The 14725-nt window shown below is 58.6% G+C and overlaps 2 protein-coding genes across 2 annotated transcripts in view; both read left to right on the top strand.

Moving 5' to 3' along the window:
- HAAO (3-hydroxyanthranilate 3,4-dioxygenase) overlaps positions 1-10505 on the top strand; it is a 12759-nt gene extending 2254 nt beyond the window's left edge. The window contains exons 2-10 of the mRNA XM_004699771.2: positions 1611-1689; positions 4206-4289; positions 4635-4741; positions 7469-7558; positions 7816-7859; positions 8110-8255; positions 9675-9743; positions 9918-10000; positions 10106-10505. Coding sequence (XP_004699828.1) covers positions 1611-1689; positions 4206-4289; positions 4635-4741; positions 7469-7558; positions 7816-7859; positions 8110-8255; positions 9675-9743; positions 9918-10000; positions 10106-10184 — 781 coding nt within the window. The 3' untranslated portion in view covers positions 10185-10505. The remainder of the gene's footprint in view (positions 1-1610; positions 1690-4205; positions 4290-4634; positions 4742-7468; positions 7559-7815; positions 7860-8109; positions 8256-9674; positions 9744-9917; positions 10001-10105) is intronic.
- A 1811-nt stretch (positions 10506-12316) lies between these two features.
- OXER1 (oxoeicosanoid receptor 1) lies at positions 12317-14085 on the top strand. Its single transcript, XM_004700055.3, has one exon. It carries the CDS (start codon positions 12541-12543, stop codon positions 14083-14085), a length of 1545 nt encoding a protein of 514 aa, XP_004700112.3. The 5' UTR covers positions 12317-12540.
- Positions 14086-14725: the final 640 nt, after the last annotated feature.

The following is a 14725-nucleotide window of genomic DNA, read 5'->3' as shown; positions in this document are numbered from 1 at the left end:
AGACATGAGGATCACAGACATGGTGGGATCACAGACATGAGGATCACAGACATGGTGGGACCATAGACATGAGGATCACAGACATGGTGGGAGCACAGACATGAGGATCACAGACATGGTAGAATCACAGACATGGTGGGATCACAGACATGACGATCACAGACATGAGGATCACAGACATGGTGGGATCATAGACACGAGGATCACAGATATGAGGATCGCAGACATGGTGGGATCACAGATATGGTGGGATCAATAGACATGGTGGGACCACAGACATGGCAGGGCCACAACAGGTCAGAGTAAAGACTGTGGCTTTATCCCCACCAACGTGAGAGGATACCGAGAGAGGACGAAAATGGACTGACTGCCTTGATTGGGCTTACGCGAGAACCTTCTGTGTGTACCAAAGTTATAGCTCAGTAAAGTTCATTTTCAAAGGAAGAAAAGGAGGGAGAAAAGAGAAGGAGAAAGGTTGGAAGGAAGGAAGGAGATAAAGGGAAAACTCTAGGACTCCCTGATATAGCACACATCAAACACAAGGCCTGAGATGACTTGGTCTCATGTCCTGATCCAGTCTTCCCCACCCCTACCCCCACGCCATTCCCTGGCTCCCCACATGACCAGGACCCCCAGTCTGAGCTCAGTGTTCCCCTCCGCTCCATCCAGCTGTCTCCCCTCCTCAGAGCCCTGCACAGCTCTAAGCTCAGCGAAGACCACCCTACACCAGCCTCCTCCTGCCCCATGACACCCTCATGTCACACCCTGGGCAGGACTCTGGGGAAGGAGGGGTTCCTCTTTGGTTTTTGACCCCTGTCTCCTAAAAGGGGCAGAAAAGCATGGAGTTTCCCGACTGGTGGCCCTGTCTGAGGCGGTGCCCTCCTCTGTGGAATGAGAGGGCTGTCCTGGGCTTACTTGCGTTGCCCAATAGTGCTTATTCGGTGCCAGGCACTGCTCTGAACACTGACCAATGGTAACCCAGATAAATGCCACGAAGAACCATGCCTCCACTTCCCAGATGAGGAAGCCGAGGTGCAGCCAGGTCACAGAATGTGTCTGAGGTCAGAATGTGTTGAGGTACCGTGGTCAGAGGCAGCTCCAAGAGGCTGCCTTTCTGACCATGGTACCTCAATCCCACAAGTCGATGGAGAAGAGAGGTTCTCATAGCCAGACGGCTCCGTGGGCACCCTCAGCCCTGGGAAGTGGGACCTCCAATTTGCTTTCTGTGATCGGAGATCTGGAGATGGAGATGGGAGAACCACCATCCTCCCGGTGGATGATGAGTTAGCTCCCCACCTAGATTGGGGGGAGGAATGGTGTGGGGACCCAATGCATACACACAGACACCCACACAAAGACACACACAGTAATCACTTAGACACAAAGGCACACAGAGACACACCCAGTGGGACACAGCCCCCCCACCCCCAGCCACAGACAAACCCTCAGATGCACACAAGGACAGGGGGTGCGGTGGGGGGTGAGAGGGCAGGGGAAATACAAGTGCTACAGAAATGTTCTTCTCCCGGCCCCCTTCCCTGCCCCCCAGGGGCCCTGCCCTCCCGTCCAGGAGCTGTGTCCTGGCCTCACCCCGCCCCCATCCATTGCAGGCACCAGGAGCAGCTCAAAGTCATGTTTGTCGGGGGCCCCAACACCAGGAAGGACTATCACATCGAAGAGGGGGAGGAGGTAGGTCGATGAACGGCTCTGGGCCAGCGCAGAGTTGGACCTGCCTCTCTGGACGTGGGGCTACTGCTGAGGCCAGCGCTTGTGAATGGGCACTGGCAGACAGAGGGCTGTTGTGGGAGGTGTGGGAGTGGGTGAAAGGGCACAGCTGAAACCACAGAGGGAAAGGGTACCTTCCCCAGCCCCATCTTTAAGGGCGCCTGAGCCAGTGAGCTGGGATGGGGCCCCAGGAAACAGCTGGGTCTCTGCAGCTGGGACAGGGTCCTGGGTTGTCCCTGCTACAGATGGGCCATGCAGGTCTCGCTCATCATACCCTAAAGGTGGAAGCCTGGCCTCTAGGGGAGACCTAGTTATTCCCTTTGGAGCTTCTCAGACCCCAGGTTCTTCAGGCCCAGCCCAGAGACAGACGGCTGAGGGAGGAGCAGGTGCTGAGGGAGGGGGGTGAGGGAAGGATGGAGAAGAGAGAGGGGCCTGGGCCTGGGGGGCCCCCTCTTATCAAGAGGACCTTAACACCCTAGGCCTTCAGTTGCTAGGAACTGTGTGGCTGAGAGAGGTAGGTAAGAAGGGGCTTGCCCCAGCCGCAGCCCTGTCCTCACCCAGCCGGAGCCTGAAAAGTGAACTGCTCAGACCTGGGTTCAAATCCCACCTCTGCCTTCTACTGATGGAGTCACCTTTTCCTCCTAACTGAGCTCAGGCTCCCTTGCCAGGCCCCCAGTTCCTCAGTACCACCCACCCTTCAGCCCACTCTTTCCCTTGGGCTGGGAGTTGGCCCTGGGTTGGAATCCATACCGCTCACTAACTCTGTGATCTTAGAGAAGTCACGTCCTGCCATCTCGGTGAGCAAGTCTCCTGCAGCACCTGGGGACAATGGTCCAGCCGGGCAGGTCAACATCTACACACACACACACACACACACACACACACACACATACACACACACACACACACACAAGGCTGGCTCCCAGCTTGGGGCATATGCCAAATGGCTCTGTGAGGGATCCTGATAGGTTTTTCTTACTTGTGTTACGGGTTGTTTTACTAATAAAAATAAAGAGTGGAAAGGGTTACCCCGTGCGTGGAGTGTGTGCCCCCCACCTCCTCCACAGAGACTCCCCCGTAAGTCCTTGCAGGGCTTCCAAAACCTGATTCATCTCCATATCTGCTGGAGCCAGGACAGCTTACTACTATGTGCCGGGCACCTTGCGACATCCCAGGCCACCCTCACAGCGACTCTCTGAAGTAGTTGTGGTGGTGTCGTGGGTGAGAGGACCGAGAGGCCACGTGAAATGACCTCCCTGCTAGAGATCACAGCCACGTTGTCTGCTGACACTGAGATCCAAGCTTTTAACTACTTGTGCGCTCATCATTAGGTGCATCTCTGATTATCCTTTGGGGAGTTTCTAGGTCCAGGGTGACAGCTGAGCTGGATTGCCCAGGATGGTGTTTTGTCTTGGACACCCCACCCACCTGCCACCACCCGCCGCCTCCAGTCCTGTAAATGGTTACCGACAAGAGTGTGAGCTATGCAGGGTCTCCCTGTCCACTGCCGCGAGGCCATGTTGAATTGTAACTCTGTCTTTGAACTCCAGACCTTCTCTCCCCTCTAACTCCTCACATGGAACACTGGGGGCAGGGTGCTTACGAGTTGGGCTGCTAACCCCAAAGTCAGCAGTTCTAAACCACCAGCTGGTCAGAGGAAGAAATAGGGGCCTTTCTCCCATAAAGAGTTACAGTCGCAGAAATTCACAGGGGGGTGGCAGTTCTACCCTATCCTATAGGATGGCCATGAGTGGGAATCGACTGGACTTGGCAGTGAAGGTGTGCATACCCACATTCATGACAACATAATTGCTAATAATTATAAGGCCATCAACTGTTTGGCGGGGATTTTTCATACTCCAATAGGTGACAGAGAGGGAAAATATGTCTGCTGCCTCCTCCCAACTCCATAGGGCTGGGCGGTCCCAGTAAACCCAGTGTGAGGGATGTAGGATAGAATCCTCCTGAGCTAGCAGGAAGGGAGGGCCCCGACAGCCCCCAAGCCACCCCAGTGTCACTGAGACCCAGCGAAGCCCATGTCAGTGCCTCACCTGGGCAGGAGCCAGCACAGAACCTGGAGACACACATGGACTCCAGCCCCAGTGGCTAGCAAGTTGTGCGACGCTGGGCAAGTCGCTCTGCAATGTGAGACTCGGTTTCCTTTTCTTCTATTTACCAGAGGTCATTGTAAAGATGGGTTTTCTTCACACCCCCTGGTACATAGTAGGGCTAGCACCCAGTAGGGTCTCAGTTAACGAGTGGTCCCCCGGCACCAGCAGGCGCTGTGGGTACTCTGGTCAGCCATCACTTGGGGTGGGACTCTTGGTGCCCGCGTGTCCCTGCCCTCCTGGCTGTGACATGCATGGGCAGACAGGCCCCGGGGCAGGAGCACCAGGGCCACTCACCCCCCAGGGCCATCAGCGCACATCTGGGGGATGGCAGAAGGTGCGGGGAGGACCGGCCACCCTGCTGTCTCACAGGTGTTTTACCAGCTGGAAGGTGACATGGTTCTCCAAGTCCTTGAGCAAGGCAGACACCGAGACGTGGTCATTCGGCAGGGAGAGGTGAGGCTGGGCCCAGGGTGGGTGGCCGGGACAGCCAGACAGGAACTCATCTGCTCTTGTTGGCCACTTGCCCCTGAGGCCACAGCTCCCTGCTTTGCTCCGTCCTCCTGGCCTGCCATGCACACCCCACCACGCCCCCAGCCCCTAAAGCTGCCCCAGCTCCAGCATGATGGGAGAGGTGGGCCCTTGGGGACAAGCTTTCGCCTCCCGTCATTCTGTGTTTGTGTGTGTGTGTGTGTGTGTGTGTGTGTGTGTGTGTGTGTGTGTGTGTCAACCAGAGCTGCCCAGGGGACTGTGGGAGGAGGGGTCACAGCCGTGCTGAGAACCTTGCCCCCTCCACTGCAGATATTCCTTCTGCCTGCGGGGGTCCCCCACTCACCGCAGAGGTTTGCCAACACGGTGGGGTTGGTGATAGAGCGGAGGCGGCTGCGAACCGAGCTGGATGGGCTCAGGTAAGTGGGCCCAGATAAACGGGGTGGGAGCGTGGGCTGGCACAGAGAGGATGGGCAAACAGCAGAGGAGGGGGGATAGCTTCAAACTTCAGCCAAAAGGATCTTAGACTTCAAAAAGCACTTCCTGCCGACTGAGGGTTGGTGGACTTCCTGGCTGAGGACATGGAGACCCTGCATTCAGTGCCTGGGGCAGGAGGGGTTGGGAGGGGGCTCCAGGGGGAGAATTGGGGGAGGGATGTTCTCTGGGACTGCTGGGAACCAGCTCAGTCTGATGACCCCTGGCTGTGATAAGCCATGCTTTCCACATTGAGTGGGCTTGGAGGGATAAGGTGCAGAAAGGGGGTGGGTGGGGCCGGTGCATGCCAGAGGCAGGCCCACCTCCCCCAGTGCAGCCGGGACCACAGAGGCTTCTCTCAGTTCCTGTTCCACAGTTCGAGGGCGCCCAGCTTGCTGCATGCACTTCTATAACTAAAACAGCTGCCTCCCTGTCCGGTTGATTCCTTCGGACTCAGGGCTGCTCCTCGTGTGTCTCGGGAGAACTGCGCCTGAGGGTTTCCAGGGGCTGGTTTTCCAGAGGTGGATTGCCAGGCATCTCTTCGGAGGTGCTTCTGAGTGGATCAGAGCCACCAACATTTTGGTTAGCAGTCGAGGACTTAACCGTTTGGACCACCTAGGCAATTGATGACCTCATAGTCCTTCCTGTGGCTGTGGCCTGACCCACTGATCCATGCATCTGTTGCCTGGCACAGTGGGGTCCTCCCTCCTGGCTGTTGTGGGCCGTGCTGCAGTGGACAGCCGTGTCCACGTCTCTGAGCTTCTGCTTTTTCATTTCCTAGGAGCACAACTTCAGGGTCCCACAGCCATGCTATGTGTAACATTTTGTTTTGGCGGGGGGGTTATTTCTCCTACTATCCGCTTTATCCCCCCCCCACACACACACACATACACTCACATACTATGGTAATAGCTGCATGATAATAACCTATTGCATAAATCTCTATTGTAGCTACAGACACCGGCTGTAAATTTTCACAGAGCTTTCTCCCGCAGGGCATTCGATGGGCAGTCTTTCGTGATGGGAAGGACAGTGTCCTCCAGGTCATTTTACAGAAAATTCAATAACATATTTCATCCGGTTGCTTGTGACCTTTCATAAAAGCCAGGGACTCGATAGGAACATGCCATTCCAAAGGCAATTCCTGGAGGGCAGGGCCGTCCAGTTAGGAAGCCTTCTGGTGGCTGGCTCCATCCCAGGATAGCATGGAAGGTGTCAGCCAGGGCGGGCACACTGGGTGTCCTTCAACCATTTCCCATCCACAAGAGTGGAAGAGCAGGGAGAGCTGGCCCAGGAGTGGGCACCTGGAAGCTCCAGGCACCTGCTTTTTGCCGCCCGCACGGCACTGGGGACAAGGCCCCTGTCTGCCAGCCCTCTGAACCCGGCTTCGGGCAGAGGAGGGGCGCCAGGGGGCCTGCAGTAGGCTGTGTGTGTGCACATGCGCTTCCCTCCAGGGAAGAGATCCCAGGCCCTGTTCCAGACTCTGGCTCAGCCTCAGCTTCTCCTCTGGGAAGTCCAAAGATGCTTAGATTAGATGATCTCTAAAGCCTGAAGGAGGAGCCATGGTAGGGTAGTGGTTACACATTGGGCTGCGATCCACCAGGTCAGCGGCTCAAGCACACCAGCTGCTCCAAGGTAGAAAGACGGGGTTTTCTACTCCTGTAAAAGGTTACCATATGCACTCAAGTATAAGCCGACCCAAATATCAGCCAAGGCACCTCATTTTACCACAAAAACTGTATTAAAAATGTGCTGAAAAACTCGGCTTATAATACACGAGTATATACAGTACGCCTTGGAAACTCCCAGAGGCAGTTCTACTCTGTCCTGTAGGTTCACTGTGAGTCAGCATCAAGTCCATGGCTTGAGTTAAAGCCTCAAGGCAGTGGTACTTCAAGGGTGGAATTCTTGCCCTCCATGCAGGAGACTCAGGTTCAAATCCTGGCCAATAGCCGCTCCTCTTCTGTTCATGGGAACTTGTGGGTGGCTATGATGCCTGCTAGCAGAGTCAGATTGAGACCTGCTGTCTACTTCCCTAAGCCCTAGTGGTATAGTGGTTACTCATTAGCCTGCAATCTTCAAGGTCAGCAGTTTGAGACCACCAGTTGATCTTTGGGAGGAAGACAGGGCTTTATACTCCCGTGGAGAGTGAGTTTCAGAAGCCCAAAGGGACAGTTCTACCCTGTCCTATATGGTTGCTATGAGTCCACAATACTTTGATGGCAGTGAGTTTTAAGGGTTATTTATTTCCTTGTGGCCACAATGGGTAGACTGGGCTGGGGGACATTTTGCTCCACTTTACCTGAGAACAAATTGATGGCAAATAGCAACAAGGTCCTAAGGGTGACTTGAGTCTACGCCTTACAGGTGCCGTCACCCCCTGCCAGGTTGGCCAGCTACACTGGGCCTCCGAGTCCGACTGACTTTGTAAATGGTGTTGTTAGTAATGTTCCAACGCCCCACCAGGCACCGGCCCCCCAATACATTTTCAGAGCTCATACATCCTTCTGCAGGAGCAGGCTACTAGTGAGTGGCACTGACCACTAGGGGGAGTGGGCAGGAGCAACGCTTCTGCAGGCCCAGGCGTCCCAGGGAAGCTGCCCCAGGCGGTGCAGGTGGCTGCCCCAGGCGGTGCAGGTGGAGACCTGGGCTTCTGTCCTCGGGCCTGGCAGGTACTACGTGGGAGACACCACGGACGTCCTGTTTGAGAAGTGGTTCTACTGTGAGGACCTCGGCACACAGTTGGTGCCCATCATCCAGGAGTGAGCCCGGGGTCCCACGCGCCCTGTGCTCTGGACAAGAGAGCTGACTTCTCTGAGCTGTGTCCCTCCACCATCATGCTTGGGAATTAGGGAGAACATGTCCCCAGAGTGGGAGGACCGGGCTGGGAACCCCGGAGCAGGGTGGAGGGGGGCTGTCCCATGGGACTGGGAGGTAAACTGGGGGTGCACCAGACGTTGCTGTGAGAGGTATGTGTGTGTCTGCTGGCCACTCGTACCCCTCCCACCTGCCCCTGCAGGTTCTTCAGCTCTGAGCAGTACAGAACCGGAAAACCCATTCCTGGTGAGGCCACTGGATGTCCCCTGCTTCCTCCCTGTCCCAGCCTGAGCGTGGGGTGTCTTGGTCCAGGCTATCGGTCTCTTTCTGAGTCATCTGCTCAGCGCTGAGCCGTCCTGAGAAGATGGCCCCAAACAGTGTCCCCCCTTGGCCACTGAGCTGGCTGTAGAGCCCATTCTGGTGACAGAGAACTGGGGCTTGGCCTGGTGGGTGGGCTCTGCCCAGAGGGCACTGACCACAGCTCCTTTGGGAACAGACCAGCTGCTCAAGGAGCCGCCGTTCCCCCTGAGCACACGGTCCATCATGGAGCCCATAGACCTGGACGCTTGGCTGGATGGCCACCGCCAAGAGCTGCAGGCCGGTGCATCCCTCAGCCTGTTCGGGAACACATACGAGACCCAGGTAATGCAGCCCTGCCCTGGGCATTGTCCGGCAGTCTGGAAACAGGAGTCAGTCTCTGTCTCGCTCATACGCGCTCACGTGTGCACACACACACACCCCAATTCCAGGGACCGTGCACAGAGCAGGCCCCTCCCTGACTCCGGGATAAGGTTGGCTTTACAGGTCCCAAGCTTTTCTCTGTTACCCTCAGAGTAAGGTCTGACCAACCCTGACAGGCTCCCGAGGGTCTGCACCTGCCGGGAATTCTCAGCATCATGGGCACAGGAAGGAGAGAGGTGTTTGGAAGGTGAGGGTTGCACGGAGGGCGAACTGCAGAGAGGAGTCGGCCGGCAGTGCAAGCTGGCTCCCTTTCGCTCGCTCCACACACACAGAGCGAGTGTCCCTCACACTCCAGGTCAGAGAACCAGCCAGGGCCTCCGTGCGGGTGTGGAGGGTCCCCTCTGTCATACTGTGCAGAGGAGCGACAGCAAGTCATCCGAGGAGGGGGCGGGGGTGACCCGGCTGGCAGGGGAGCTAGGAGGAGGTCATGTGTAATCTGATTTTCCAAGCTAGTCAAAAAATTGCCAAAGGAACGAAGGAATGGGAGGAAGGAAAGAAAGGAGGTGAAGAATGGATTCTCTGTGAGGGCCAGAGTGTGGGAGGGGCGGCAGCAGGATCCGGGTCCTGGCCAGTCTCGTGAGCTGGACAAGGCTTAGGGATTTATCCTAGAGACAAGGGGAGGGCTTCCTCTACTGAGGCAGGAGAATGGAGCTACTAACCCAGGGTGGCATTTCGGAAAGATCCCGCTACACCGCGTGGGGTAGGGGCCAGAGGGCAAGAGAGGAGACTGAGAGACCTGCTGGGGGCGAGTGTGTGCTAATACTCTATCATACGCCATTGGCCAAACCCCATGCAGGGTGGGCTCGACCATGTGGGATGCTCGCAGGATACAGGTCCACGACACCCGGGCGGACACACCCATGGCTGAGAGAGCAAGCTGGGCACCCCACATGGCCTCATCCAGCCCTGAGCTGCCTCCCTGCAGGGAGTCCCACGCAGGGCCAGCGGGAGCAGCCCCTGCCCAGCAGCTGTGGGCGTTGGGGCCTGGGCATGTCAAACAGGCTCTGGTCTCCCTTGTCATTCTCTCCTTCCTCTTCCTTAGACCAGCGTCACAGAGGAAGGGCGGTGGGGACCTCTGGGGAGCCAGTATGTTTCACGTTCTGCACGTACGACAGGGGCACGTGTGTGTGCCCCTGACATACCAGGCAGGCAGGCATCTGCAGGTTCGCGTCTGGATGCACCTCCAAATAGCCACCTATGGGCAGCACCTACTGTGATGGGAGGGAGCGCTCCCCCCTCCCCCCCACCTAAGCCTAGTGTCTGGAGGCCAGGCTCTTGTATGGGCAGAAAGCACCATACAGATGTCTCGGTTCCCACCAGGTGGTGGCCCACGGACAAGGCAGCAACAAAGGCCTGAGACGGAATGTGGACACGTGGCTGTGGCAACTGGTACATGTGGTCCTGGGAAAGGTCGGGTGGGGAGCCCACGGTCTGCTGTCCACGGGGTGGGGCTCCTGGACTCTGGGCTCCCAGGGTGTCTGCCACTCTGGACAGACTTGGGGACACTGGGCTAGGTGTGGAAGCCCACAGTACCCACACAATCCTCCTGCTCCTCTTTCCCAGGAGGGCTCCTCCATGGTGACAATGGGGGGACAGCGCCTAAGCCTGGCCCCTGATGACAGCCTCCTGGTGCCAGCAGGGACATCGTGAGTATGCTTGGGGTCCACCCCTTGCACAGGAAGAGGACATGCCCTACCGGTGGGGCCCTCAGAACCCAGCCTTACCCTAGGCCTGCCCCTCTGTCACCACAGGTACATGTGGGAGCGTGCAGAAGGCTCCATGGCTCTGTCTGTGACCCAGGACCCCACCTGCAAGAAGCCCCTGGGGTGAGGGATCTCTACCCCTATAGGATGGACGTGTGCCCCATCTGTGCCAAGTAACTCTGCCAGCCCCCACTGCTTCTCCATGCCCCTCCAAGTCACATGCAACCACAGGGAGACCAGGCCTGGATGCCGCTGTCACTCAGCTTTCTGCTGTGCCCCTTTTCCTCCAGCAGCCCTCAGCAGCCCGATGTCCCACCTCCCTCCCAGCTGGGGGCTCTGTCCCCAGCCTGTCTGGTTGTTGTTACTGCCCCTCTGCCCACCAGGCTCCGGACAGCACCTCACAGCCATGGGGTGGGGAGGCGGCAATAAAAGCTTCCTGGGAAATGAACGCTTGTCAGCAGGCTCCATGTGCACCCCCAGCCCTGGGACCGGTTTGGGTGCTGTGGGTGTCAGGACAAGGCGTCACCTGGGATGTGCTAGGGAGCCAGCCTTATGTTTCCCTGCTGTGGGACCCCTGAGCCACGTCTGTCTCCTCAGGAGCTGACGTCACCCCTGCTGCTTTCTCTGTTCCTATTTATTCGTTTCTACATAACTTTTTAAAAATAGCAGCTGTTGAGGCTCCCACCCCCAATAACGGAAATGAAGGGCTAATTGTAGAAAATGTAGACGAACCCAACCAACCCTCTCCCCCAGTGAATTAACCACTGTGAAGGCCTGAAGACTAATTGCTGCAGGAGAGGGGCATGTGGCTGTATTGAGGACCTGTGATCCCCCTGCTCGGCATGATGCCCCAACGCTCTGGGGGGCTTTGGGGGTCTGGGGTGGTAGCCCCAAAAGCTGCGCCCATGGGACTTGCAGGGGGTGTGGGTGGGCTGGGCTGGGTTCACGAGCCGAGGTGAGAATTCAATGAGGGGAGAGAGTAACTGAAATCGGATCAAATGGAGCGGGGATCCCCCTTGGAGCTGCAGCTTCTGGGGAAAAGGAAACTTGAGGCCTGAACCCTCTTCCTTCCCCCCAGCCACACGCAGGCGGCTCCCGCTGTGATAAGCTCCAGTGATGGGCAGGGAGCTTCCTGATGGGCATCCGGCCCGGGCACTGGTGGGCCCTCTCTGTCCCTAAGGGCCTGCGTCCTGCACACTCAAGCCTGAAGCTCAACCAAGACTCACACACAGGGCAGGGCACCTGGGAGCAGAGGTGTGAGCTGGGCCCCAGGCTGCTCTGGGTAGAAGAAGAGAGGACACAGGTGTGTCAGGAGACCCCTTGGTCTGGGTTCAGGTGAGGCTGCAAGCAAAGGTGTTTGTTCCAATAGCTAAAGACAGGCCCCTAATCCCAGACAGAGAATAATGAGTTAGGACTGACATTTTTCTCTGAGCACCTGGGGTCTGTGGCCCATCACCCAACAGACAGACAGACAGACGTCTTCGCATACCTTAGTTCATAAAGTTCTCCAGGAAGACAGGCTTGCCCCTGGAGAACTCGGGGAAGGGCAGTTTCCATCCTGCCTGTCTTTGCTCACAGCTCACGTGGCTGGTTGCCCCATTCTGCTTCTCCTGAGGAGGCAGGCTGCCTGCCTGCCTGTCCCCAGCTGTGTCCAGTTGGGAGTCCAGGGCAGGGCTGGGGTGCAGGTGAGAGGTGACAGGGGCCACTGGGCCCAAGGCACATGGGACTGCAGACCACAGCCAGTGGGCAATGGAAGGGGAGGAAGGACGGTGTCATGACGGGGGGAGATGGGAAACACAGCTACCCTTGGCCCTGCTATCCCCGATCATGAGGGGCCCAAGGCCACCGAGCCTCCCTCATCTCAGTGCAGTTTGGCTGTGCTCAGCAGCGCCAACCAGTGGCAGAGCCGGGCCAGGGATGTGTCTGGGAGCCAGCCTGTCCCTGCTCTGCGATGGTTGCTGGTGGGTCAGGAGTGGGTGGGACAAGGAGCTATGGAGGGCACGGGGCGGCACAACACAACCACACACTCTGGGGAGAGCCCCCAGTCCCCTAAGGAGGGACAAGAAAAACCTGGCAGGGGAGCCTCAGGGGTGGACTCCATCACGTACTTGGGCTTGGGGACCATGGTGGACTTCAGAATCAGAGGGTGTGTGGGAACAAGCAGAAAGTGAACTTTAGCTGTGTGCCAATGTCCGATGCTGGGTCACAGACACACACACACACACACACACACACACACACACACACACACACACACACACACACACACACACAGACACACACACACACACACACACTGACAGGGTAGAACTGCCCCCACAGGGGCCCCAGAACAGATTACAAGTCTTTTCTGCCACAGACCTGCTGGCTGGGTTTGAACCGCAGACCTTTAGATCAGCAGTGCAATGCTTCAGCATTACAACACCAGGGGACACTGAGACCTGGTTCCCCCAAGGCCTTGGGGTCCTGCCGGCTCTGAATGCATGGTTCGCTGCTGCCTGGGGGGCAGCATAGTACCCAGCAGCCTGTATATACGAGGGTGCTGGGGCATCTGCATAATCTCAAGTGTGGGCACACCCAGGGATGTGGCTCCCACCCCACCCCCCACTCCCACCTGCCTGTCCCCTCAGAACTTTCCTCCCACGCCAGGGCTAATCTGGACCCCATCGGAGTCTTGCTTCCCCTTCTGTCAGGGCACTGCCCATCCCAGCCTCCAGCCTCCGCCTGGAGATCAAGGTGGAGGTCAGTCTAGCAGCAAGGGGAGGAGGAGCCTCAGGCTTCCCCTTGGCCTGCAAACAGGAACATTTGATGCTGAAGAAAAACCCCGGATGTTGTGTCACTGCAGTTTGGCCAGTTTGATAGAGAGCCCTTCCTCTCTGGCCCCACTCTGCCCGGGCACTCAGGCAGGGCTGGAGGCCTCTGGAGACTTCTTCCCTCAGGCCCGCCAGGAGCGACCCATGGGATTCCAGAACCAGAGTTGGCCTGCTTCCCTCCTCAATGATACGGGGTCCCCAGTGGAGGGCTGCGCCCCCAGCCCCACCACCATCGTGGCTGCCTTCATGGCGCCCGTCCTGGCCATCGAGTTTGTCCTGGGGCTGCTGGGGAACGGCGTGGCTCTCTTGATCTTCTGCTTCCGCCTGCGGCCCTGGACGTCCAACACGGTGCTGCTGGTGTGCCTGGTCGTGGCCGACTTCTTCCTGGTGGCCAACCTGCCCCTCCGCGTGGACTACTACCTGTGCGAAGAGATGTGGCGTTTCGGGGCGACGGCCTGTCAGGTCAACCTGTTCATGATCTCGGCCAACCGCACGGCCAGCGTGGTCTTCCTCTCCACCGTGGCGCTCAACCGCTACCTGAAGGTGGTGCACCCCCACCGCGCGCTGAGCCAGGCCTCGGTGGGCACCGCCGCCTGGGTGGCCGCGGGGCTCTGGGGCGGCATCCTGCTGCTCAATTGCCACCTGCTCCTGTCCTCGAGTGCCGGCAGCACCTGCCTCAGCTACCAGCTGGGCACCAACTCCTCGGCCTCGGACCGCTGGCACGAGCTGCTCTTCGGGCTGGAGTTCCTCCTGACCCTCGGGCTCGTCCTTTTCGCCGTGGCCAGCATCCGGCGGACGGTGCAGCGGCGCGGCCTCGGGGGCCAGGCGGGCCCGCGCCGGGCCCTGCGCGTGCTGGCCGTGGTGGTGGCCGTCTACGCCATCTGCTTCCTGCCCGCCCTCGTCTTCGGCACGGCCACCATCGCGGCCTTCGAGCTGGGCTCCTGCCGCATCTTCGACCTGTGCGCGCAGCTCTTCCACGGCTCCCTGGCCTTCACCTACCTCAACAGCGCCCTGGACCCGGTGCTCTACTGCTTCTCCAGCCCCAGCTTCCTGCGCCAGATCCGGGCCCTGCTGGGCCTCCGCTCCAGCGCGCAGGGCTCCTCCAGCGAGGAGAACTCCCACCCTTCCCCCGCCCGGCGCCCAGATGCCCCCGGGCACGTGGAGGTGGTGTTGAAGGGGAAGGACTTGGCGTCTGCCGCCAGGGAGGGGCAGTGACCAGGTGGCTCCCTGGACGGGTGGCTGGCACAGGGTGCCCAACCTGCAGACGGGGAGCCAGGCAGAGGCAGCCGCAAGGGAGCAGGAGGCTGGCTGGCAGGGAGACCAGGGGTCTTGGTCTTGCAAAGGGACCAGCACGTCGTGACGCCATCCCCTGGGCCAGGAAGGAGCGTGATGCCAGAGGAGACGGGCAGGGGCGCTGTGGGGGGGTCGCGTCACCCATGCCGCACGGTGGGCCAGGCCTGGGAGCCAGGACATCAAAGCAGCGAGAGCCGCCACCTTGCCGTTGAAGTCAGAAGGCGAAGTTTTCTGTGAAGATCTCGTTTGAACTAATAAACCTGCGTTTGAAAAGGCAAGCTGCCTCCACTCTTCAAGAAGAGCAGTCATGTCTCTTGGTCTGGCTGGGCACTCGTGTCAGCGGGTCCCCAGGTGAGTCTCCCAAGGCAAAGGGGACCGACGGGTGGGGGTTGGGCGGCCCGAGGGGGAGATGCTGATCAACCTCTTCCCCGCAGGGCACTGCCCTCCCACGAGCCTCCATTATTCTATGGAGTGCCCGGCTTAAAGTCAGACCTCCGTTCCCGGGGAAGGGAGCACAGGCTAGCTTCTCTGAGGTGCCCCTGCTGCACCTTGGGCTCTGCAG

Source organism: Echinops telfairi, unplaced genomic scaffold, assembly GCF_000313985.2.
Source record: "Echinops telfairi isolate 266 unplaced genomic scaffold, ASM31398v2 ScPeMD7_7475;HRSCAF=8513, whole genome shotgun sequence".
Taxonomy (NCBI): domain Eukaryota; kingdom Metazoa; phylum Chordata; class Mammalia; order Afrosoricida; family Tenrecidae; genus Echinops; species Echinops telfairi.
The sequence above is the reverse complement of the archived record's forward strand: the minus strand, read 5'-3'. Positions and strand labels throughout refer to the sequence as shown.